The sequence below is a fragment of the Leopardus geoffroyi genome, chromosome B1 (genome assembly GCF_018350155.1).
Source record: "Leopardus geoffroyi isolate Oge1 chromosome B1, O.geoffroyi_Oge1_pat1.0, whole genome shotgun sequence".
NCBI lineage: Eukaryota > Metazoa > Chordata > Mammalia > Carnivora > Felidae > Leopardus > Leopardus geoffroyi.
Window position 1 is genome coordinate 171,329,588 of NC_059327.1, and position 25,083 is coordinate 171,354,670.

Genomic DNA, 25,083 nt, shown 5'->3' on the forward strand with positions numbered 1-25,083 from the left:
TGATTAAAGAAAAGAAGAGTTCCACCCATTGCTGAAAATGGTATAAGATGCCAACCAGTAAATCTTCCTGATTTATAAAGGAGTCAGTAGATTTTGCCTGTAACCTTGCGAATTTTGCTTGGGTCGTTGATTTCGGCTAATGGAGCTTTTAAGTTGTTCACAGGAGTCTTGAAGCTGTAAGATGACTTGATGACAGGTCCTTAATGTCTGTATTCTCAAGTGTCCTTCTTCTTTTCCAGTAATTCTCTTGTTTCTTTCCATTATCGTCCCCTTTACCATACTCTGTGTCCATAGGATGTCTTTAGTTCTCATTAGTGCTGTGGACGCATCTGCCTGTGGGATTCTCCAAACTCTTAGGGATGAAACTGGAACACTGTAATTGTTTCACTTTTAATAAAACCCTCTTATTTTCCATTTCCCAGCAGATATATGGAGTGATCACTCATTTCAGACCGATCCGGATTTGCCGCCTGGCTGGAAGAGAATCATTGACGTCGCTGGGACCTATTATTGGCACATACCAACAGGGACCACTCAGTGGGAGCGCCCTGTCTCCGCCCCAGCAGATCTCCATGGTTCTAGAAAAGGGTCACTTAGTTCTGTAACGCCATCTCCTACCCCAGAGCACGAGGTAAAATGGAGTATCTTTTTAACAGCTTAGTAGAGTGGATGTTACTTGTGATTTCTCTTTAGATTTGTTGCTTCTGCCCCAACAGGTCATCAAGGTAAGGTTTTTGATTATCATGCATGCTGCATTTGAAACCGCAGAAATACTTCCTCTTAGTGTAAATAGCGTTAATACCATCTTTCAGGGATGTTTTCATTTTTTAGTGGCTTTTGGTTTCTTGAAACAGCATTCTAGGTACAGAAAGTTAAGAGAGGCTGATTAATGAGAAGTGGTTAAGATTCCCTGAGGCTCACTGAGGCAATACTTTACTCCGTAGGTGCCATTGCATGGCACTGCCCCATAAAATATTTACACACAGAAGGACGTCTCTTGGCCAGACGTGTTATAATTACTGCATATCTTATTAGCCTTGGGTCCTTTTGGTTGCATGGAGGGGATGTCTGCAGGAATAACCCTTGAGAGCCTTCAAATGCTTGATTTCTATTTTTTTTAAAGGATCTGTTTATTTAGCAGAAGTGATGTTATTTTAGACATAAATAGCAGCATAAATTTCTGCTCTCCATGAGGAAGAAATATGATGTTTAAACAAAGAATTGCGGCTTGAAAAAATTCCACGTGGTATTTATTAACACAAAGATTCTTGCAGCTAACCTTTGTGAATCCTGATAACTGAGTATTCAAGAGAATTGCAGTTGGAAAAGGTCACTATTAAGTAATGGCTTTTTTCAGCAGAGTAGTTGGATCCCTAACACGCAGGCATTTCTGCCTGCCTGGCCACAGTCTTCTGTTTTTTCAACAACCCATTTTCCTTTACTTTGAGGACACAGAGGGCATCTAACCTGCATCTCTCACCTGCAAGGCTCCTCTCCATATTTGCAACTATTATCACCCTTCTTGTCATGAAAGTAGACAGTGTCTCGTTTCTTACATCTGTGGTTATTTCGTCTTCTCTGGGAGGCAGTGAGATCTACATTCCAATCACATGCCTGCTCTTACAGGGCTTCAGCACCTCACTTACCCTGCCTAGGCCCCATATTCTCCATTTTTCTTTTTTTTTTTTTTTTAAGTTTATTTTTTTATTTTGAGAGAGAGAGGGGGAGAGAAAGAATCCCAAGCAGGCTCCGTGCTGTCAGCACAGAGCCCAGTGCAGGGCTTGATGTCACGGACCATGAGATCATGACCTGAGCCAAAACCAAGAGTCAGACAAATGCTTTATGCTTAACGGACTGAGCCAGCCAGGCACCCCACTCGATCTTTCAAGCGATGGGTTGGGGTGAGCTCTACTCACGGTGATAGCCAAGGGCCTTGGTTTGTTGGAACTTGACACTGATAGGCACATGCTTCAGTATTACTGAACCACATAGGATTTTGTTGCTAATCACTGGATGACTTTATTGAGGCATAATATTCCTATTCACTGAGCAAATTCCATTCATTTACTCATCTTGTGTTAGGTTTGCTGGGGGATAAAGCTGAGCCTCAAAGAGCTTAGCATGAAGTGGAGTCCTTCTCCTGTCTCAGTCTAATTGCGTCTTGGCATTTGTCCCTGGACCATCAAGTGGCCTCCCAGAAGCGGAGCCAGCCAGGACACAGCCTCTGCTCACTAAGAGCAGACATCCTCTCTCTTTCTTTCCTGTACCTCTTTTCTCTTTGCATCTTTGTTAGAATCTCTTTCTCCATTCCAGGTCTTCATTCCCCTATTACAACCCTTTAACCATCTTCACCACATGGGGGTGCCCTATGGCGGGGGGAGGGGGGGAGTGTCAGGGTGGGAAAGAATCAGCTGATCCCAGTATCCACACATTACAAACAGGGAAGCTGAAGTGCAGAGAGGTCCGTGACTGGTGGCGCCGTTGGATCTAGAACTCAGAGATCCTGAATGCTCCTGAATCCTAGACCATAGTTGTTCTCGCTCAACCTCCTTGGCTTTAGGATCTCAGCCTACTGCGCTTCCTCATTGTCCCAGAGGTTAGATTGGCCTCACTTTGACATGTCCCTTTTGTCCAGTGAACCTCTTGTCCTCCCTCCGTGCAAGAGATGAAGCTCTTGAAGCCTGCCTCCTGAGACCAAGGTGTGGGTGTGGTAAAGTCAAAGGAGGACATCCCAAGTTTCTGTGACTTGAATTTTTTATTTCTTCAACTAATATGGCAGAATTTTGTTTCCACGTTTTCTACAGAAAATCTTGGGAAGCATGCATCACAGATAGGCAGCGAACCCTCGGGAAGATTACCAGGTAGCAGAGTCCACCTCTAATCCCTGGGCCTCCTTCTGATGCCCACATATGCCTGTTCTTCCTCTGTCTACACCTGCTTCCCATTCCCATCCTAGCTATTGCTCAGGGCCCCTTCCCAGGCTCAGATTGTGTCTCATGGCTCCTGCTTCCTGCTTCCTCTCCTAGTGTTTAATGTTTCCCTAATGTATCCACAGCACTCAGCCTCCCTGCTGCTATTCATGATTTATTGTGGTTTTCAGTGTATTTTCATAAGTGTCATTTCATTTGTTCCCCTCAAGATGGAGAAGACCGCTAATATATTCCTTATTTAAGAAAAGAGTTGGGGTGCCTGGGTGTCTCGGTCGGTTAAGCATCTGACTTTGGCTCAGGTCATGATCTCACAGTTCGTGGGATTGAGCCCTGTGTCAGGTTCTGTGCTGACAGCTCAGAACCTGGAGCCTGCTTCGGATTCGATGTCTCCCCCTCTCCCTACCCCTCCCCTGCTCATGCTCTCTTTCTCTCTCTCTCTCTCAAAAATAAATAAACGTTAAAAAATTAAAAAAAAAAAAAAAAGAAGAAGAAGAAGAAGAAGAAAAGAGTTAACTGAGGGCACCTAGGTGGCTCAGTTGGTCAAACCTCTGACTCTCAATTTCGGCTCAGGTCATGATCTCACAGTTCCGGAGTTCGAGCTCCACATTGGAATCAGGCTCTGTACCGACAGTATGGAGCCTGCTTGTGATTCTCTTTCTCCCTCTCTGTCTGCCTCTCTCTCTATCTCTGTCTCTCACTTTCTCTCTCTCTCTCTCTCTCTCTCTCTCTCTCTCTCTCTCAAAATAAATAAATAAATAAAGGAGTTAATCGAAGTTCAGTGAGCTCAGTAGCCATGCAGCTGGGGTAGGATGGGCATGTGCCTAGCTCTCTGACTTTAGATATTATGCTCTGCCCCCAGTAGTGTGTCAATTTCCACCTTGCTGTTGGTCTCATTCCTCTCTTCTGCTGTTAACCATGCCATTGTGTCGACCCTTATCCCTCCAAGGCAGTTTGTTAACAGATGTGTCATTTTAAGTTTGAGAGAGAGAGCCACGCCCCTCCAGCACTTGAATAGATCAGTGGAATAGATTTTCTTCAGATCAGCCTTTCAGTTGTTGACTTCATACACATTTCCCTCCTGTGCGTAAGGCCGTTAAGCAAAAGAACTGAGCACATTTAAAAGGCAGTAAATGAAAATCACAGAAGCAAAGGTATGAACAGGTAGAGAGAGGAGGAGGGGGAGTTGGGGACAAACCCAGCCTGCCATATACCCGGGACGTGCAGGCGCTGACACGGATGTTAAACCAGAGGCACTAAGGGTAATGGAGTGTTCATGGTGCCAAGCTCATGGCTTATCTCACGACGCCTCGTAAAACCCTCTGCAGCTGGTACTGTAGTAGTCACTGACTTTTTACTTTTGACAACACTAAGCGAGGTGAAGCTTGCCCGAGGCCACACACCAAACGGGGGTGGAGCCAGGCGCAAATGAAGATCCGCCGACCCCCAACCTACCCCAGGCTTCACTGTACCGTTTACAGGAGACTTGGCAAATCTCAAATCTCAGCCCAAGGGAGGGCCACGTCGCGAGCAGAGCCTGCTAGAAAATAACTTTCTCTTGCTAACATTGTCTCAGGTGCTAATGACAGTGGAAGAGAAATGATTATTTCTCTGACACCGTTTCTTTGATCCCTAAATAGAATCTATTTCAACTAATTTGGAACCACAAGAGAAAGCAAAATGTTAAGGATGAGAAGAAACTTGTAATATGTCGTGTTAGAAATGCATATTTTATTCAACTTTTCCCCCCCGAGCTCATTTAAAAAAAAAAAAAAAAAAAAACTCCAAGTTGGTGCCAAATCTGTTGACTCTGCTTCACAAAAGTTTAGGACTGAAGGCTTCCTTACAGTTTGCAAATTTTACATTTCACATTCCAAAGTTCACCAGGGAAGTGTCAAGCACAGCGGATAATATTTCCTCTGCGCATGCCAGCAGTATTTTCTGAAGTTTGTAAACGGCTCAGGAAGCATTTGCTATTGAAATTTGGCCCACAGTAGTCTCCCTTCAGTCCACTGATTTGTTCCAAATTCCTTGGATGTTGAATTTTAGAGAGAAGAGGGAGCCACACAAAATATTTTTATGAATAACTGTTGGCCTGTAGGCAAGTCTCGCCTTTCAGTGTTTTCAACTGAAGGTGTTTCCTGGTTCCTTAAACAGGATGGAGGAGAAAGTGGGTCTGAAGCAAGGGAAGGTGGAATTGTTTCTCAGAACTGTGATCTTTTCTCGATCACAGTTTGCTCTGTTCTTGCTGCATCGCTCGTGGTGTTTGTCAGGGCCCTGAGCAGCTCACCCCTGGGAGGGGAAAACCCGCATATTACATTAGAACTGTGGAATTTCTTATACACTTAGAAATAAGATGAAAACACAAAGGAGCTATTCTGGCATCTTTTTACTGAGCTTCTTGACCCGATCAAGTAATCGTGACTGGCAAGAATCCTCAAGAAGGGCCTCGTCAATGCTTTTTTTTTGTTTGTTTTTAATGTCTTATTTATTTTTGAGAGACTGGCAAGAATCCTCAAGAAGGGCCTCGTCAATGCTTTTTTTTTGTTTGTTTTTAATGTCTTATTTATTTTTGAGAGAGCGTTGGGGAGAGGCAGAGAGAGAGGGAGACACAGAATCCAAAGCGGGCTGTGATCTGTCTAGCACAAACCCCGATGCAGAGCTCGACCTCATGAACCATGAGATCATGACCTGAGTTGAAGTTGGACACCTAACCGACTGAGCTAACCAGGCACTCCCATGGCAGTATTTCTGAGCCTGTGAGCCTGTGGGTCAAGGATTGTGGCCAAGGTGACCTCTGAGGCTTGTAGGACATTTTGATTCCTTGGTCCTACCCCAGGCCACTGAGCTAGACCCTCTAGGGGTGGGACCTGGAAATCTGCCTTTATCATAAGCTTTCCAGGTGATTTTGTGCTAAGTACAGAGCTGGCACTCTGGTGAAGCTCGTCTCCCTGTCTTCGTTTATATGTTACCTCCTCTCTGGACTCTCCCTACTTCTCCTGGGAATTACTGCGCTCATCCCTGAACTTTTTTTGAAAGCCCTTTATTCCATAGGGTCTTTTGGAAGTATTATTAACTGGTGGCATGTCAGTCTCCCTCCTTGGGGCGGGGGGTCAAGGCCTGTCCCCCTCATTTTGTGTCCTCAGCACCTGGCATAGGGTTTGTACAGGGTGATATTCATTAAATGTTGTCTGAATGAAGGAATAAACCAGTTTCATAGCTGAGGGAGCTCTTAGTTGACTTACTGTCGCAGCAAAGCCAGTACTAGTGTCCCCGGGCTCCTGACGCTCCCCTAGCTCACAGACACTAATTTAGTTCCTCAAGCATTTGTCAGTCTGTTTGCTAGTTTGACTCTCTTTGTCTCTCTCTCTTTTTTTTTTTTTTTATTACTTCTCTGGGTTATGTTTGTGTGATAAACCATCACTCTATTCTTCTGAAACAGTGTCACATCCAACAAAACACAGAAAGCATTTTAAAAAGAAGTTTAAAATATGCACATATATATGAATTTAGTGCTCATTAACATCGCCTAGACTGTTCCTTCAGGTTCCAAGATTAAGGTGCTCTGTCTTTTATCATCAAGGCCACACATACAGAGGCTCAAGTCGTGGCAAAAGAGGATGAAGAAGCATAATTCATTAACACTTTGTCGTCCATAGGTCCCCAAACTTTTTATTCTTACAAATGGCCTTATTTTTTTTCCTCCATGGAAAAGAGTAGAAGATACGGAAACTGTCACCTTGGGCACCTTCGGGCAGCCAGTCCCTGTGCCAATTGCTAGTGTTCTTAATCTCAGTTTGCCCACACTCTGATGGTGAGGTCCTCTTAGCCCTATTTCATGGACAAGGAGCTGAAGTCACAAAGCAGATGAGAGCAGAGGCAGGGTTTGAATGCGGGCTTTGCTGCAGAACTTCTGAAGTGCCCGTGGAGGTGATGATTCTACCTTCCGTCAAAGTCACTACGGAATGTTCGTTCTTTTCCTTTGCTCTCTGCCTGGTTCTCGGCAGGTTCACCTTCCGTGTTTGCTCTCCAGCTTACATTTTGATGCCACTTCTTAGAGGCTTTCTCTTCCCCCTCGAACATCCTCAAGAACATGATGTAAGCTTGCTTCCAGCAGAAGAGCAGGGCAGCCTTCCTGTTTGACTTGTGGACTTGCTTTCTAAGATCTCAGAAGAGAAATCAGGAAGAAGAAAACTCTCAGTAGTCAAGGTATACAATTGGATTCCCTTCGTGGGTCCACCCTCACACAGATTCTGCTGTGTGGCCGTGAACGGCACCGTGCTGAAAGGTCATGGAGGGTCATGATAAGCACCATGCTCCAGGGGCTGGGTCAATCATCAGGGACACACTGCCTCTGAGGAGCTGAGAGGCTCCACAGCTCTCCCAGAATTCAGCATGGTCACTTTGATCAGGATGAGGGGTGCTTCACCTGGTCAAGGTCGAGAGAAGCACCCGGAGAAACACCTGTAACTGGCCAAGGTGTAACCACTGTGCCAAGATTTAGCTGCATCACCTGCAAGATTATCAGTTGGGGGGACATTGCTCATGGAAAATGATCTCTGTTCTTCCTTCACTGGCCTTTTCCCCTGTCAGTCTTGTCCTTCCTAAGGCAAATTGCCCACCTGCCTTTCCCTCTCTCACTGTTTTTCTCTTTGTCTCATCCTTTCTTTCATCTCTCACTCCCACCATGCAGACTGCAGACCGGGATGGCTGCAGACTTTCTGTAGAACCAAACAAGTTCTTTGGGTTGTTTTCTTTAAAAAAACTATTAGTTAAAGTGGTGTATTCTCTCTTTAAAAAATTAGATGAGGGGCCCCTGGGTGGCTCAGTCGGTTAAGCATCCAACTTCGGCTCAGGTCATGATATCAAGGTTCATGAGTTCGAGCCCCATGTCACGCTCTGTGCTGACAGCTCAGAGCCTGGAGCCTGCTTGGGATTCTGTGCCTCCCTCTCTCTCTGCCCCTCCCCCACTCATACTCTGTCTCTTTCAAAAATAAACAAACATTTTTTAAAAATTAGATGAATAGAATATGTAGTTCTTAAAATTCAAGACAGATGGTTTTTATCTTTTGTTGCCCTTAATTTTAAAAAAGGAAAATTACGGTCACTTATACAGGGAAGAGAATTTCTAAAAATGAGGGTTTTTTAATATAGGAGGGAAAAGGGTCTTTTGTCCTAGTCATAACATGTTAGTCCTTATTGAGTTTTGTACTAAAGGGTTTCTTTAATGGTACCCATGTTATTTTAGCTTTTGAAAAATTGCTGTATACGACCTTTGTTTACTTAAATCTGCAGAAGGTGATTTTTGGAAATTTGCCAGCTGACTCATGTCTCCGTAGCATAAGAGCTGGATTCATACAGTCTTAGAATTATAATCAACCTTTATGTTATAGGGACCCAACATCCAAAGGGTAAATACATTAAAAAAAATTGTTAAACCATACACACAGAGAACTATTTTAATTAAATGCCAAAGACTCTTCTGAATACTTGTTTTGCAAAATGACTCTCTATTTCTAGTCCCACACGGTGTCTGTTGAGGATAATTTGATTTCGGATTCCTTTTATCAGACACCCACTCTTTTTTTTTTTCCTACAAGAACATAATTACCTGGAGTCTTACTAATTCACCATCTGATATCCTTTTTCAACATTCAACTGAAGTGAAAAACAAATATTGCTCACATGTAAACAGTGATGATGATTTGGGAGCAAATAGGCTTGTTTTCCTTTAAAAAAAAAAAAAAAATTCTAGCTCAGAATTCTTGGTATTTCATGTCCTTATCATGAGTACCCCTGCAGTGGTGATTCAAAACCTTTCTTGGTTACTGGCCCCTCTGCAGATAATGAGAAAAATTGAGGCTCTTCTCCCCTAGGAAATACACATACACAAAACCCCACCCTGATTTCAGGGGGTTCACAGGTCACCTCAGCTGACAAGTTAAGACTCTCCTATGTTATTAATTTTCTCAGCAGTGAAAACTGGATGCTGCTTTTGGGGATGGAGGAAGGACAGAGGCAAAGGGTGAGGCAGCATTCCTGCTCCTTTGCTCAACGAAAGACAGATGATTGTTTAAAAAGTAAATATAGTGATCTAAGTCCTACTTTATTTGGAAAACCTGCAGTTCAGATGCTTAGTCCAAAAAGGAGAGTGACAGTGATAGCAGCTGTGCAATAGTGATGACAAATTTGTATTTGCAGTGCCTCTGCTCTCGTTGAGTCCCATGGAGTTGACTGAACACCTCTTTCAACACCTGGCTCGTTTGAACTTAGCTGCTTTGGCTTTGAGTGGGTGTCAAAATCAGACTAATGTCATGAGCAGAAATTAGGGGTCGCTATTCCCTTCTCATTTTCAAAGAACCTTAGTTGAAGGGACTTGGGTGGAAAGTCTCCATGGTTGATTTATCATCCAAGAAGAGAGGTTATGGGCCTGACACATCAGTGGAACAGATACACAAGGCTGTCCCTGGGTTTTGTGTGCTTCGTTTATTTCCCCAAATGTTAGATGAAAAATATTTGAATATTCACTCAATATAGAAGAAAAGAAAAAGACCACAAACAACATTGCCTGTCGCCTGAGGTGAACGGAAAGGGGTGTTTGGAGTCAAAAGTCTATCGCAGGCGTTCTCCCAACAAGGCAAGGCTTGGTGCTTTGCTCTGCGATTATGTTTACAGAATCCTTTCGTGATCAAATACTAATTCATGAAGAAGCTTGTGTGGCAAAGAAGCAGAGCTTTTGATGAATTTGAAGAGTTTACATTAGGTTGTGTAGAGCTATTTTTTGTCAGGTTAAATCTCGGCAGATGTGGCCATCGGGCTGTGTTATCTTATATCCCTCTTTCCCTCTCATTGTCCTCCTTTTTTCTTTTATGTGAAAATAATTTGAGCCCCAGCTTTTCATGCCCTTGGCCCTGGACATTCCCCAGTTTTCAGATGTGCACATCGACAGGCACCATCCCTAATTCCACCCCCACCTCAAGAAGACAGTTCTGTTTGGTTACCGGAAGAGAGAAGGTTTTCTGTGGAATTAGGTGCACTAGGCATTTAGTATTTGACAGCATATTGTGTGGTTTTAAGGCCACGTGTGGAAGACCACTGACTGCTCATAGTGTTCAGTCGTTTGCCGTGGTAAGTAATGCACACTGCGTCTCTATCCTCCTTGCTCTAGGCTGCAGGTGATAATCTAGATCTAGAGCCAGCTAACAAGCTGCTGGTAGAGTGAATTTGTTCCCTAACCCATCCTGTGAATATCAATGCTAACAACGGTGTCTTGTGTTTTTTTTTTTTTTTCTTTTCTTCTTTCCTTTTTTTTTTTTTTTTTTAAATCAATGTGCTTTTTCCTATGTGAATAATTATATGTCTAGAAACAGCCATGGAGTGATTTTGCTGTTCTGAATGGGGGAAAGATTAATAGTGACATTTGGAAGGCAAGTATATTGTCAGATTCTAGATCATTTAATATTTCGTCCTTTTTGCATGGCTGTGGCTGTATCTTTTTCTTCTTCATGAATATCATCCATTCTGCAGGGACGCAGTGATGGGGCTTCTTGCTAGGGATGTCCAGCTCACACACATGTTGCCTTTATTTAATGTGTCCCGTTGTGAATGACGGCAAGCCGGTTGCCCCAGGCTCCCCGTTGTCTTGTACGAACCGGGGCTTGCACCGAGCCAGCACCCAGCGGTCCTTGCATGCCCTCTCCTGCCTAAGCTCACATACACTCTCTGCCTCATGCCGGGAGGACTCTTCTCCCCTTTGATATTTGAGGCCACGTCACGGGCCTTCCCCCTTTCTCCATTAACAGGAGTCTATTTTCCTCTAGGATTTGCATGCAGCTACAGTTAACCCGGACCCCAGTTTAAAAGAGTTTGAAGGAGCAACACTCCGCTATGCATCTTTGAAACTCAGGTAGGACATCGGCAGGACCTGCCGCCATGCGTGGCTTCGTGCAGCTGGAGTTTGCAGTAGAATTCTAAGTCCAGTTTTCTGTTTTTCTCTCTAGAAATGCCCCCCATGCTGATGACGACGATTCCTGCAGTATCAATAGTGACCCAGAAGCCAAGGTTCGTACGAAACCCGCTTTTCAGCAGCCAGGTTATATTCTTGCAGCAAAGTAACGACTTTGGAAATGGCTCGGTTTTTATAAACGATCAACCCAGAGCCACCTACGATGTTATTATTCCTCAATCCTCTCTCTTTCCCAATCTCCAACACTTAAAATAAATCCCCAGGAGAAGTTAGGCTTGGGAGGGTTTCCATGATCGTCGAGACTCTGCCTGCATCTCACTGCATCGGCTCTTTGCACAATGTAGTAGGTTGAAATTATTGTTCGGACAGGTGGGCTTCAGAAGCCTTTAGAGACAAAGCAGGCTCTGCCTTGCAGAACAATGGGAGGCACAGCTGACAGGTGGGACAGGACTCCTCGTGCCCGCCTCTCCCAGGACAGCCTCACACCTTTGCTGTCATTTTCGTAAACACAGGCCTGATTTGTGGTGGAAAACGAGAGTAAACTTTTGCTTCTGGACCTTTGGTGGGGCACCAGCAAGGCCACCATGGGCGTATGGCCAGTGCAATTGCACGAGGTCCCGTGCCTGGGGTTTAATGCTGTGTGGTCACCATCTTGAAATTCTTAATCACTTTATCTTTGACTTTGCATTTTTGTAAGTGAAGTCCAACAGGGTCGTGGAGCATGCCCCAGGAAGTTGGAGCTTTGGTTTATGCATAGTCCTGCCACCTCCCTACCTCCCTGAGAGGTTCTCAACTGCCTGTTCCCCCTCTCCTTGGCACCTTGGGCCTTGCCAAACATCCTCACACCTGCTTCTGTCCAACAGTTACTGGTGCCTTCCATTCCAGTAGGGGCCTGTGAACATTGGGAGGGTTCGCCTTGGGGACACATGCCCCCGTGGCATCTTGAAAAGGGGTGAGAGAGTGGTCTGCCCAGTGCAGGCTGACAGCACAGAGGTGTGTCCCGTGGGGGTGAGGCCATGCCCGTCCACAGTCTAAGCACTAGTGTGCTTGGCACAGATGTCACCATACCCTTGGGGGTCACCTGTCTGCTGTGGGTCACGGTCATGGGAAGAGGGGATTCCCTGTTCCTGGGCAGGGCATGGAGCATCGGCCCAGCAGCTGGTGGGATGGGGGAAGCCCAGAAGGTGATGGTTTTTGGGGGCGCACAGGGCCCTGGGGCACCTGCGAGTGCCTACACTTAACCCTGCACGTGTCCCTTTGCCCAAGGGAGCATGACTTCAAATACCAAGTAAAAAACACCATAATGAGCGAAGAGAGAGAATGCACAAGAAAGGAAACAGTTTTGTTTCAGTACTTTTTACAGCATTTTCTTCCTGCCTTTTGAACAGGGGCTCTGCATTTTCATTCTTCATATTTCATTTCCATTTGCAAGCTGGTCCTGGATATTTTTTCTGAGTCCCAAAGCAGATCTGTGTCTATGAATAAAACAGCAAATAAGTTCCCTTAGTAGTCGTTACATGGGAGACACCATGCAGTTTGAAAACGTTGACTCCTTTGCTGCCATATCGCCATCAATGCTGCGCGAGTCAGGGCTCGCAGCGGAAGCCTCCGCCGATCCTGGTCTGCTCAGCTTCATGCTAAGCACGGTCTCCTAGGATGAAGGCCATTCTTAGAGCAAGTGGCATTCTGAACAAGTCCTTGGGCTGCTGCTGACATGCTGGCCTTTTAAAGATAAATTCTGTGGCAGGGAGCGGATGCAGTAAAACAGGAAGACGGGCTGGGAATAATTTGCTTTGCTACCAGGTGTTTTACAAGGCTTATCAGCAAAGGCTGGACAGGAGGGGCAGTGGGCAGCCCCATCTCCCTCTGCCCTGAAGGGCTGGGGAGTGATGGCCTGGGAAATAGAGCGGGCGGGAAGGGGGATGCCCCGGAAGAAGATGGGTTTGGTACCAGAAACAGGAGGCCAGGTTGCAATATTACCCAAGTTGTGCTTTCCCTTTTTACCTCTCAGAGGTACTGTTCACTGCATTCTTTGTCTGCCACCTTGCTAGTGCGCATGTCGCTTCCAACGCCTGTTGTGAATTTGTTCGTGTTTGTAAGGAGGCTTAGTTTTGTCATAACTCGCCTGAGTTTGAAACAGAGAAGTACATGTGTTGTGTTTATTTTAATGTATTTTAAGTTTATTTATGTATTTTGAGAGAGAGACAGAGACAGAGAGACAGAGCATAAGTGGGGGAGGAACAGAGAGGGGGAGAGAGAGAATCTCAAGCAGGCTCTGCATTGACAGCACAGAGCCCGATGTGGGGCTCGAACTCGCAAACCATGTGATCATGACCTGAGCTGAAATCAAGAATGAGACATTTAACTGACTGAGCCACTGTGCCTCCTGTATTATTTATTTTATACCCTACTTTGTTCTATATAAGATCTTAGAAGACTTATGAGAACAAAAGCTTTCTTTTTTAAACCACAGAAAATATAAAAGAATAATTAATAGATCTGTCTGTACTGGGACAACAGACAAGAGTCAGAAAAGATTAGGGCAAAGAAAGAAACATGACTTTTCAGATCATGGAACTCTGCACAGTAATGGAGATTGACCTGCAGGTTTATTTTTGTGCCTCTAGGTGATCCTTTACATCAAGGATTCTTAGGGTGAATGGCACAAATCCCTGGAAGGACAACTCAGAATCCTAAAAAGATGTTCACAAACTATACGTGCTTCTGACTAACCTCACCCTCCCTAGATTCTGAAGGTCCTTGTGCTGTAGAAAGCCACTGTCATTGTTGAGGACTTAAAGGACATTGGGAGGGCAAAGGGTTTTATAACCCTACAATATATGAATCACACTATGCATGAGGCAAAAGCCTCTCAGTTCATTGCGGTATGTAATGGATTTTCTAGGGCTTCTTTATAAAGTAACTATAAAAATGAATATTGAGTGTTAACTTTTTGCCAGGCATTGTCCTAAAGACTTTGTGTCTGTTGATTCTCATCCACAGAAAAATTCAGTGGGCTAAGTATCATTATCTCTAGATTGCAGATGAGGAAACTGAGGCATAGAAAGTTAAAGAGCTAGAAAGTAAGTAGAGTCAAGATCTGAATCCAGGCCATTTAGCTACAGAGCCCACACTCACTAGACTTTGTATAGAGAAAATTCCTTATACATTGCATATTTGAAAGTTGGTAAGAGAATAGATCTTAAAAGTCCTTATCACAAGAAAAAAACTTTTGTATGTATGGTGATGGATGTTAACTAGACTTATTGTGGTGATCATTTTGCAACATACACAAATGTTGAATCATTCTGTTGTACACTTGAAACTTATAATGCTATATATCAATTATACCTCAATTTAAAAAAAAAAAAACATTCTCACTTGGAGCTGTATTTAGGGGCAACCACCAGATGATGTGTCCTCAACAATACTCCAACTCTATGTGGATACATAGAAGTTTGGATTTTGTCAGTTGGTATTTCACAGCATTAGTCACTGGAAGCAAAGGATAAACACCCAAGCAAAACTCATTTCAAGTAAATTGAAAGATTTACTTGATTATAACAGTAATTATAAGAAGATTATAACAGTGTGGACGGAAGATTATAACAGTGTGGACCAGCTTGCAGCTTGCTGGTCTGACTTGAGGCAGTGATGAACTGTACTCTAGAAGTGGAAGGGATAGGCTGCAGGGTTTTCAGACCATCCCTTAATAGCAAACTTTCAACTAGGCTTACGGTCAAGGTTGGACCTAGATCAGGAGTGGAGATAGGCTGCGTTGCTGGTGATTGGCAGATCCGCACACTTCCATTCACCATGCACATGGCAGGACTGACCTCCCTTAGAGGAAATTGAGGAGTCTGGCTGTGCTTCCCTTCTGGATGCATGGTCACCACCCCCTAAGGGAAGTGAGTGAGGGAAGCCCTGCAGAGAAGGCCAAGCTGTTCTTTCAGAATTACAACTTTTTGAGAGACACTTGGGGTTTGCCTCCCTCTCTGTTTGAAGCTATTTTTTCCCTTCCCTTTCCCCATGGTCTTCTGTTATGAGTGAAAACCTATGATATCTGTCTTTCTCTGACTGACTTATTTCATTTAGCATAATACCCTCTGGTTCCATTCACATTGTTGCAAATGGCAGGATTTCATTCTTTCCCATTGCCAAGTAGTATCAGAATTACAACTGTTTTAAAATCCAGCGGCCCTAAGTGAAATTATTTTTTTACAAATTTTGAAAAAGTCACTGAGTTGAGCACTGACTTCAGTGAAGTCACTTTGGAGGAGTGCCCCGACAACACACACACATACCTTCTGTCTGCCACCTGCCTGATTAATGCCACCTGGGCCAGCTAAGAAGCAGAAGTGGCCAGACCCACATTTTCCAGATGTTCAGGATCTTTTGTGGAAGTAAGTTCCTTCTTCAGATAACCCTTCACGTTCCTTCAGTCTGCCAAAGACCAGGAAACTGAGTGCCCCCCCCCCCCAGGTAAGCAGAAAGTATCCTTTCTTTAGGGGGAAAAAAAATTAATTGAATGTGCCATGGAATTGTAAATATAGCCCTTGAGAACTGATTACTAAAAAGTTATTACAGATGATGTCTGCCTTCCTAAATGAAACTTACATGCTAAAAAAATAAATATCATTTTAGGCTGTTAGGATGTAGGTACGTACAAACCCTCTCTAGCTATTCTCAGTCTGGCCACCTTGATAATCATTTGTTGGGTGAAACCTCTATAAATAGCAGTGGCAACATAAAATGACGCCCCCCCACCACGCACATATGCATCCCCTAGACATGTTTCACCTCCCTCCCACCCTCCCCAAAGAGCAAAGTATTTTTAAAACTCTGAAAATGTTTTTCGAGACTGCTTAATTTTTTATACAGTAATTTTTTTGGTAGTTGATAGCAGTGTATATGTGTGTATAGAATTCCAAGCTCTTTTTTTTTTTTTTTAAGTTTATTTATTTATTTTGAGAGCGAGAGAGCATGAGCAGGGGAGGGGCAGAGAGAGAGAGAGAGAGAACATCCCATGCAGGCTCCATGCTGTCAGCGCAGAGCCCAGTTTGGGGCTTGAACTCATGAACCATGAGATCATGACCTGAGCTGAAAGAGTCGTACCCTTAACTGACTGAGCCATCCAGATGACCCCTGAGCTCTTTAACTTTTTATTTTAAAATAATTCTAGATTTATTGAAGAGTCACAAAGATTGAGTTCTTATATACCCTTCACCTAGCTTTCCTTAATAATGTCTCCATAATCATCATACAATTCAAACTAATAAATTAATATTGATACCATATTATTAACTAAACTATAGACCTTATTCATAATTTTTCTTTTTTTTTTTTTCCACTAATGTCCTTTTTTTTTTTGCTCCAGGACCCAATCTAGGATATTATATGTCAAGAGCTCTTTAAAAAATATTTCATGGGGCGCCTGGGTGGCTCAGTCAGTTGAGTATCTGACTCTTGGTTTTGGCTCAGGTCACAATCTCACTGTTTTGTGAGTTTGAGCCCCGCATCTGGCTCTGTGCTGGCAACGCGGAGGCTGCTTGGGATTCTCTCTCTCTCCCTCTCTGTCCCTTCACTGCTCATGCTGTGTCTGTCTCTCTCAAAATAAATAAATAAACTTAAAAACTTTTTTTAATTTAAAAATTATTTCATATATTCCCTTCCATAATTCTCAGATTTCCCATTTCTTAACTCCATTAATATAATATTCCATTTAATTAATAGTACCATAATCTGTCTAGACACCCAGTGGCCATAGGAGCACCTTCTAGCCCTGCAAAGCAGAGAGCTACAACTTTATAAAAATAGGTGACTTCTTTTTTTCTTTTGTTTATTTATTTTCAAGATTTTATTTTTAAGTAATCTCTACACCCAACATGGGGCTCAAACTCATGACCCCAAAATCAAGAGTCACACACTGTACTGACTGAGCCAGCCAGTTACCTGAGACTTTTTTTTTCTCTTTTAAATTATTGCTTTGGTATAGCTTGCTGAAACTGGTATCACCAGGTCAAAGGCTGTCAGTTTATGGCTCTGTCACCTACTGCAAAATTGCTTTTCAGAAAAGCTACAACAGCACGTAATTCCACCAGTAATGTCCTAGAATATACCTCTTCGTTCACTGCCTGCTTTACTCTAGCCTTTGCCATTTTAATTTATTCACCCTCGTTTTATGCATGTGAGTTACTCTGTCCTCTAAAATTTCCCCTTCTTAAATTATAGAGAAAGAGCATTGCTTTATGAAACTCTCTGTTCCTGTCCATCCTTGCCTGTTTTTTCCTCTTTGCTTGTTTAGATAAAAACTTTATTTTGAAATAATTTTAAATATACAGAAAAGTTGCAAATATAGTAGAGTTCCCAAATCCTCTTCCCCCAGCTTACCCTGGTGGAATAACCATAGTACATTTGTCAAAACTGAGAAATTAACATGGGCACAAAATGATTAACTGAACACATTGTTCTGATATTACTAGTTTTTTCTTCTAATGTCCTTTTTCTCTTTCAAGACCTCATTTCGGGGTACCATATTGTGTTTAGTTCTATGCATTTTAAATTCAAAACTTTATTCATTATTGTTATCTTAAATATTTTTCTCTAATTATTTTTTCTCTCTATTTTGTGTTACTTTTCCATGTGAAAAAGGGTTTAAAATTCCTGTTACACAAACCTTTTGGAGATAATTGCCTCTTGTGCTTCATTTTTTCAGAAGGCAACTCCTTGCCGTATTTGGGCAGCCCGGTAGCTTGCATTTCTAAATTCTCATAATTTGCTGTCTGACCTCTTGCTCATCATACTTTAATACCGTAAAATCCAAATTTAGCCCCATAAAACTGTCCTTTTTTGACGGCATGTAGCACACTGTTGGCCAAAAGGCTGACTGTAATGACCGACACTAAAATAAAAATTTATAGTTAAATTGTAGAAAACTTAATGCTTTAAAAAAGGGTGCTACTTAGAGTTCTTTCTCACCCTTTGTGTCCCTCTGCTTGGACTTCTGTAAAGGAGATGTTCCGCCACCTTGTGGAAAGTATTGAAAATTACATCTTAAAAGAAATCCGCAAAGGCTGTATTTCATTTGGAATCATTAAATTGCTTTTAGCTGAAAGTGTGACACTGGAGATAATCTGAAGGGCCTTCTTTACAGGTGAACAAAAAAGTGAGTCCCAGAACATTTGAGTAAATAAGTTTCCTATGTTCAAACAATTAGTAGTGGAGATAGTACACAAAGGTAAGTCTCCTGGGCTTTGGACCACCCCATCTTTGTGTATAACAAATCAATTCCAGGATATTTGGAAAGAGAGGTTTTAAGAATTGCCTTTAGGCGTGCCTAGGTGGCTCAGTTGGTTGTGTCCAACTTCAGCTCAGGTCATGATCTGTCAGTTTGCGAGTTCGAGCCCTGCATCAGGCTCTGTGCAGCCGCTCAGAGCCTGGAGCCTGCTTCGGATTCTTTGTCTCCCTCTCTCTCTGCCCCTCCCCCACTCGCACTCCGTCTTTCTCTCTCAAAAACAAATAAACATTTAAAAAAAACCGTTTTTTTTTTTTTAAAGAATTGCCTTTAGAACACACTTCTTTGAAATCCATAATAAAGGAACTGGGTAAGGAAGATTATATTGTTGCAGGCATTTAATTCTCTAGCTTTCAGCTTCCTCGTCTGTTAAAAATCAACATGCTATCATCTCAGAAGTCACTCCGGTTCTGAAAAATTATAAGATTCCAGATTAAATGTAGCAGTCCTGACCTCTGGCATCTGGAGATGGAATAGTTCAGTCTGACCTGTCCTCTAATGTGGAGGAGGGAAGAGAGTAATTTGCTCTCTAGTGCTCTCCAGGGCTGGAGATGGGCTGCTGGCTCCCCTTTTCCAGACGCACACTCAGCCCGTGCTCTGCACACAGGCACTCACGTGCAGTTTTCCTGGAGACACAAGGCATCGTGTTTATTGTCCCATATTATAGATAAGAAACTGAGCTTTGAATAGGTCACATAGTTTTTTTTGTTTTTTTTTTTGTTTGTTTGTTTTTGTTTTTTTTTTTATCACACAGCTAGTAACTCATGGAAGTAGGACTTGAACTCAGACACATTTGACTCTAAAGGCCAAGAAAGTATCATGCTTACCCACTCCCAGTTATTGTCTCCCTAAGCTTTGGGGTCAACCTTAGGCTGTCTGAGTGTTTTGGGTGGAGGTGCCAGAGATGTCAGAGGTGGGTATGGGTGAGGGAACTGTAAGGTCATTGCTCGAGGACAGACTCCCCCTTCCTTCTCACCGTCATCCAGACTCATGTGGTCCAGTCTTTTGTAGTGCATTCAGACCTCCCTGCGCGTGTTGGCCAATTCAGATTCAGCTGTTCTGGGGCGAGGCAAGGGACCGCCTCTCTGTTAGGCTCTCCAGCAGTGCTGCTGCTGGTGGTGGCCTACCCGCAGCACTTCAAGTAGTAACGCTGAGAAGTTTGAAACTGAGGCCCCGTTTTCATGCATCGTCTGCAGAGAAGTAGACGTAGCCTTTCTACATTTGTGCCTTCTGTTATGGCCCATTTGCCACCTGTGCTCAGCTGCTTGGGGATTTTTTGAACCAGGTGCTGGATTCTGCGTAAGCTCTGCTTGTCTGCTTACTCTTCTGTTATGACCTGCCCCCAGAAGGGGAGAAAGGAGAAGGAGATGATGGAAATCAGTCCAAGGATGGGTTTGCTGGAGGAACTTTCTGAAGTGAATGATGAACGGACATGAAATTCTAAGACGCCTCTGTGAGCTTGATTTGTCCGTGCCCTCCCTTGGTTCCGATTAGCGTAGATCTTCATGAAGTAATTATATTAGGGGCTACTGACTAGATTAGCACAAACAGATAAACAGGAAGGGGCAGGGAGTATCCACTCATTCAGACTTATTTCTGGGCTGTGTAGCAAATTCATTATCATTATTTAGCATTAGTGTGGGATTTTATGTCTGTGTGTAGTTCTTATAGTTGACTTTTATTCATGTGGCACAGGTTTTTCTTTCAAATCCTCATCTGTATGAAAATGTTGGATTTGATTTCTGTTGTGGATTTCTTAATTTAAGCATCAAACACATTTATTGAGTGCACAGCGCTAAAGGAGAAGCCGCATTATGAATGGTAAAGAGCATTCAGGGATTTTGGACTGAGTGGGTTTAAAGCCAGACTCTGCTATTTCCTAGCTGGGTAACCTTGGGCAAGTTACTTAGCCTCTCTGTACCCCCGTTTCCTCTTTTGTAGAGTGAGGATAATAACAGTACCTACTTCACATTAAGTGGGGTAAACATTAAGTGAGTTGATAGGCTATAAACATAACATATATGTCAAGTGCTTGGAAACGTCTCTGGAACATAATAAGCATTCTCTATGCATTAGCCATGATTACTCTTTCTGTTACAAAGAGGAATAGATATCCTCTGTCCTCCTTCAAGGGGCAGACAACAAATAGACAAATTCGATGCGTTGTTCTAAGTGCTGATTTGATGAATAGCGGCCATGCCAGGGGCATCTACCCGGGCCAACAGTAAGAGGGGGCTCGTGTGTTTTCCCAGGAGATGATGCTAAGCCTAAGGGTGCTTGCATTGCAACAGGATTTAGTGATTCTTCCCCATTCAGTAAACATAAATGCAGAAGGTTTGAAAATAATTTTTTGTATAAATTTGTGTTCAATTTCAGCAAATGCTTTTAGGAACGGATCTGTTAATATGAAATTCAGTCGTATTTGTCCATTGCTACAGGTAGCATTATTTCTGCTATCTGTTCCTATATACTTATGTAACCATGCCAAAACTTGGTAGCTTAAAACAGCCACTTATTTTGCTCACGGTTTTGTGGAATTGGGGGGGGGGGGGTTCAGTACTGCAGTTCCTCTCCGATCCACATGGAGGCAGCTGGCGCCCGAGGGTCCACTTCCAAGATGGCTTCTTACTCACATGCCTGGTGGCTCCGTGTTCCTTGGCTTCTCTCTCTTCTCACCCAGCAGCTCATCTCTCAGGGCCTCTTCGTGTGGCTTGGGTTTCTCACAGTGGTGGTCTCTGGGTCTGTGGTGTGATGTCTGGCTTCTAAGAAGCAGGAAGCTAAAGCCACCAGGTGAGACAAGTCTATTCCTGAAAGTGGCACCACATCACTACCATATTCTGTTGATCAGAGCAGTCCCAGCCCAACTAAGGTGGAGGCATGGACTCTGCCTCTCGAGGGAGGGTGGCAAGGTCACATTGCCAGAGTACGTAGGACGCGAGGCTTTGTTGCGGCTATCTTTGGGACGTACAAGCTGCGGTAAATGTCATTCCCACATTTCAGTCGCTCAACAAAAATGCCTTTAGTGAAGGACATTATCAACACAGTTGAATCAAGAAACCAGGGCACAGAGCCAATGATGAACATATCAAGTCTTGGCAGAATGAGATTCATCCTCTCGCATGTGGCTTTTAGGTTGACATTCACAAAGAGAAAATACAGACTATCTCATTCAAGTCTTAAGAGGAACGGGAGGAGCGTAGAGAGGCAGAGTGATCTGCCCAAGAGCGCATGCCTCGTCGGGGAAGAGCAGGATTCAAAACCAGTCTTCCTGGCCCTAGTTCAGCATGGTTTTCCATTGAGCAGAGCTGACACTCATTCTCGGACACTGAGCCCTTGGCCTGGGATGCTCATTTCGTCTCCCAGCCCAGAGGACAGCTTTTGTGTTTCTACAACTGTTTTTCTCCCTTTATTTGCCAACATGGCCAAACATAATGCCGTGTTTCTGGCAGAACCATGGCTCCCTTTCCCTTATTAACTTCTGGTCACAGCGCTTGTCAGAGTGAGCGGTCGAGGAATTGGCAGCCGTGGGAGCCCCCAAGTTTTGAAGGCACTGTTGAAACAAGGTGTATTGTTATCCATCGTTGGCAGCTGTGCCCTATGGTGGCAGATGCCTGGAAAGGCTGATTAAGGAAAGGCAGACTTCCTCTTCCCCTGAAGGAAGCCAGCAGGAAACAGGTGAGGTGACAGATAGCCGCCAGCAGCAGCAGCGACAGCCATGAGCATCCTGGGAATGCTGGGGCAGCAGGTGCGTGAACCTGGCCCTGTGGGATCCTGGCAGAGAATCGGCCACGGTAATCACAGAACTGAGCAGCCTCGGGCAGAAGCAGCAGCGATGCATTCATCCAGCCGGCCTGGGTCCTCCAGAAAGGGCCACCTGGGGGCCCTGATGCTGGCCTGTTGGGGCTACCTGGAAAATTGCCAAAAGATACCAGACCTTGTTCTCTTGGAGCTGTCGGCTGAGAAATAATACCAGTACCAGTACTGAGGTACTAATGCAAACATTTCTTATTTATTGGCAGTTAATAAAATTCACAGAGGGATGATGGCTCCTCCTAGGTGACCGTCAGAATGATTCAGATGCTGAGTCGTTGTAGCTGAGCCACACCTTCCGCTCATTCCCAAGACTCCTGGTTAAGGTGAAGCCATAAAGATCTGAGCCTGAGTTCTTCCTCCACTCCTGGCTCTGCTGCTTATAAGGAAATCGTTTTCATAGTCAGGCTTCCTTATTTTCAGTGTCTGAGGCTGAGAGTGACCGCTCTCAACAGTTGTCTGCTGTGGATTCGTCCACCCATTCATTTGGCATATATTTATTCAACAGCTGTTCTGTGCAGCAGGTATGAGGCCCATCAGCCTGGGGAGGGGAGCAAAAGAAAACAATACAGCAGAGAAAACGGTAATCTCATTTAAGAACGACAGTAATAATGTGGCTAGAAGAGAGAACTTACAACTGTGCATGGAATTTCAGTTGCTTCATGTTGAAGGCAATGTTTGAGACGAGTCCACGTAAGGAATATCACATGAATAATTTTTTTTAAGTTTGTTTATTTATTTTGAGAGAGGGAGAGAGAGTGCATGCACACATGTGAGCAAGGGAGGGACAGAGAGAAAGGGAAGGAGAGAGAATCCCAAGCAGGCTCTGCACTGTCCGTGCATGACCCAGTGCGGGGCTCAAACTCACAAACTGTGAAATCATGACCTGAGCCGAAATCAGGAGTTAGACGCTTAACCAACTGAGCCACCCAGGAACCCCAACACATGAATAATTTTAATTAACAAGTGTCTGTCAGTGGATGAATGAATAAAGAATATGTAGTATATTTATACATATACCTATATGTGTGTATGTTATGTGTATATGTCTATATACAGCTATGAGAAAGAAGGAAATCCTGCCATTTGGGACAACATGAATGGACTTTGAGGGTATGATGCTAAGTAAGATAAGTCACACAGAGAAAGACAAATACTGTATGATATTACTTATATGTGGAATCTAAAAAAGCCAAGCTAAATAAATAAATAGGCCAAACTCGTGGAAACAGTGTGGTTACCAGGGGCTCAGGTGTGGGGGAAATGGGGAGATGTTGGTCAAAGGGTACAAACTTCCAGCTCTGAGATAAAAGTTCTGGGGATCTAATGCACAAAATGGTGATCACAGTCAACAGTACTGTACTATAAACTTCAGAGTTGCTAAGAGACTAGACTGTAATTGTCCTCACCACACACACACACACACACACACGCACACACAGATAATTATGTGATGTGAAACAGGTATTAGCTAATGTTATGATAGTGTTCATATTATATAAATATATCAAACCAATGTCATTGTGTCCATTATATCTTTAAAAATAATTAGCTTAAGAGGCACCTGAGTGGCTCAGTGAGGTAAGCGTCTGATTCTTGGTTTTGGCTCAGGCCATGATCTCAGAGTTTCATGGATTCAAGCCTCACGTTGGGCTCTGTGCTAGCAGAGTGTGGAGGCTGCTTGGGATTCTCTCTTTCCCCCTCCCCCACTTGCACTGTCTCTGTCTCTCTCAAATAAACTGAAAAAAAATTTTTTTAATAAAAATAAGATAATTAGCTTAAAAGATAATTTCAGTTGACTTTGAGACCCTTAGACTAAAAATCACTTCATTAAGATTGTGGTTAACTGTTGAACCAACATAGTCTTAACCCAGATCTCCAGACAGATGATGCTTTAGTTCACCTTCTGTTGGCACAGAGTGGCGATCTGTCCCTTTGGATTCTATTATAGTCTCCCATTCTCTTAAGTGGGCTTGCTGCCTACAAAGAGGTAGACAGGTCCCTGCCTGGAGCCCCCTTTTCTGCTTCAGGCACATTACCGATGGTCAATCCGAGTAACAATAACTCCCATCACTGGCAAAGCTGGGAAGTTGGGCCATGTAAATGACACATGGAACCTAGAGCCAAGAATATATGATTTCTCAAAAAGTCCTTCCCATGAGAGCCACAGCCTTTAGAGCTGTGAGTTCAGATGAGATCTGTCGTGACCTAGAGCTTTTTTATAGACACTGCTCAGTTTTTTCCCTCTGCTCTAATGCTATAGGCCAGTGTCGCTCAGTAAGTAACATAACATGCCATGTGAAGTTCATCTTTCTGACTTCAGATATTCTGATACATTGCTGCCATATTTTAGTTGAGATCTAGAAACAACAGCATGAATGGACGTCCTGGGTAAACTGTCATCATTTGGGAACAGTAGAGGGTGGGTGGAGAAGGAAACTCCCATTACTCATTCCATCCGTGTGCTCGACACCTATTGGGGGTGTTATGTGCTGTGGGTCTTCTGATTCTTGGAACAACCCTGCAAGGAAGGTGATATGTGTCCATTTTACAGAGGAGGAAATTGAGATTTACAGAGTCTAAGTCACTTTCCTAAAATCGCAAATCTATTACGTAGACAAGCTAAAATTTGAACCCGAGTAAGGCAGACTCTAAAGCCCGCGTTTTTTCTGATAATAAAATGATGATAGCTAATGTCCATAGAGCATTCGGTATGTACAAGGCACCGATACACCAAGGTGGTTTTCGGGCCGTTACTGGCAAGCTCAGTTTTCTGTCTTTCGGGCTCATCAAGCACCTCTGTAAATGGCGGTAACAAGCGCCCACATGGTGCCACCCCTGTTCTGTTCGCACAAGCCCCGGGAGGTATGTGCTTCAGTTTCTCCTATTTTTAGTTGAAGCTGAGGGACAGAATTGTAGGTGACGTGCCCACAGTTCCACAGCCGGCAGATGGCAGTGCTGAGGTTTGCACCCAGGCAGCCTGGCTCCTGAGCCCACGCTCCGGACTCTCTTCCCTGTCCCGTAACATGGGACTTGCCACGGCCTTGCAAGCATGACTGGTTTGTTGCACTGATCTCCTGTGTCAT

General features: G+C 43.8%; 1 protein-coding gene across 26 annotated transcripts in view; it reads left to right on the forward strand.

The window, feature by feature from the left end:
* The window catches only part of APBB2 (amyloid beta precursor protein binding family B member 2), a 382,870-nt gene that overhangs the window by 258,981 nt on the left and 98,806 nt on the right, over positions 1 to 25,083 (forward strand). For 17 of the 26 annotated variants that reach the window (XM_045474262.1, XM_045474245.1, XM_045474241.1 and 14 more), the window contains 4 exons: positions 423 to 631; positions 10,292 to 10,354; positions 10,748 to 10,833; positions 10,928 to 10,988. In XM_045474262.1, coding sequence (XP_045330218.1) covers positions 423 to 631; positions 10,292 to 10,354; positions 10,748 to 10,833; positions 10,928 to 10,988 — 419 coding nt within the window. The remainder of the gene's footprint in view (positions 1 to 422; positions 632 to 10,291; positions 10,355 to 10,747; positions 10,834 to 10,927; positions 10,989 to 25,083) is intronic. The other 9 variants (XM_045474246.1, XM_045474249.1, XM_045474255.1 and 6 more) reach the window with 3 other exon arrangements.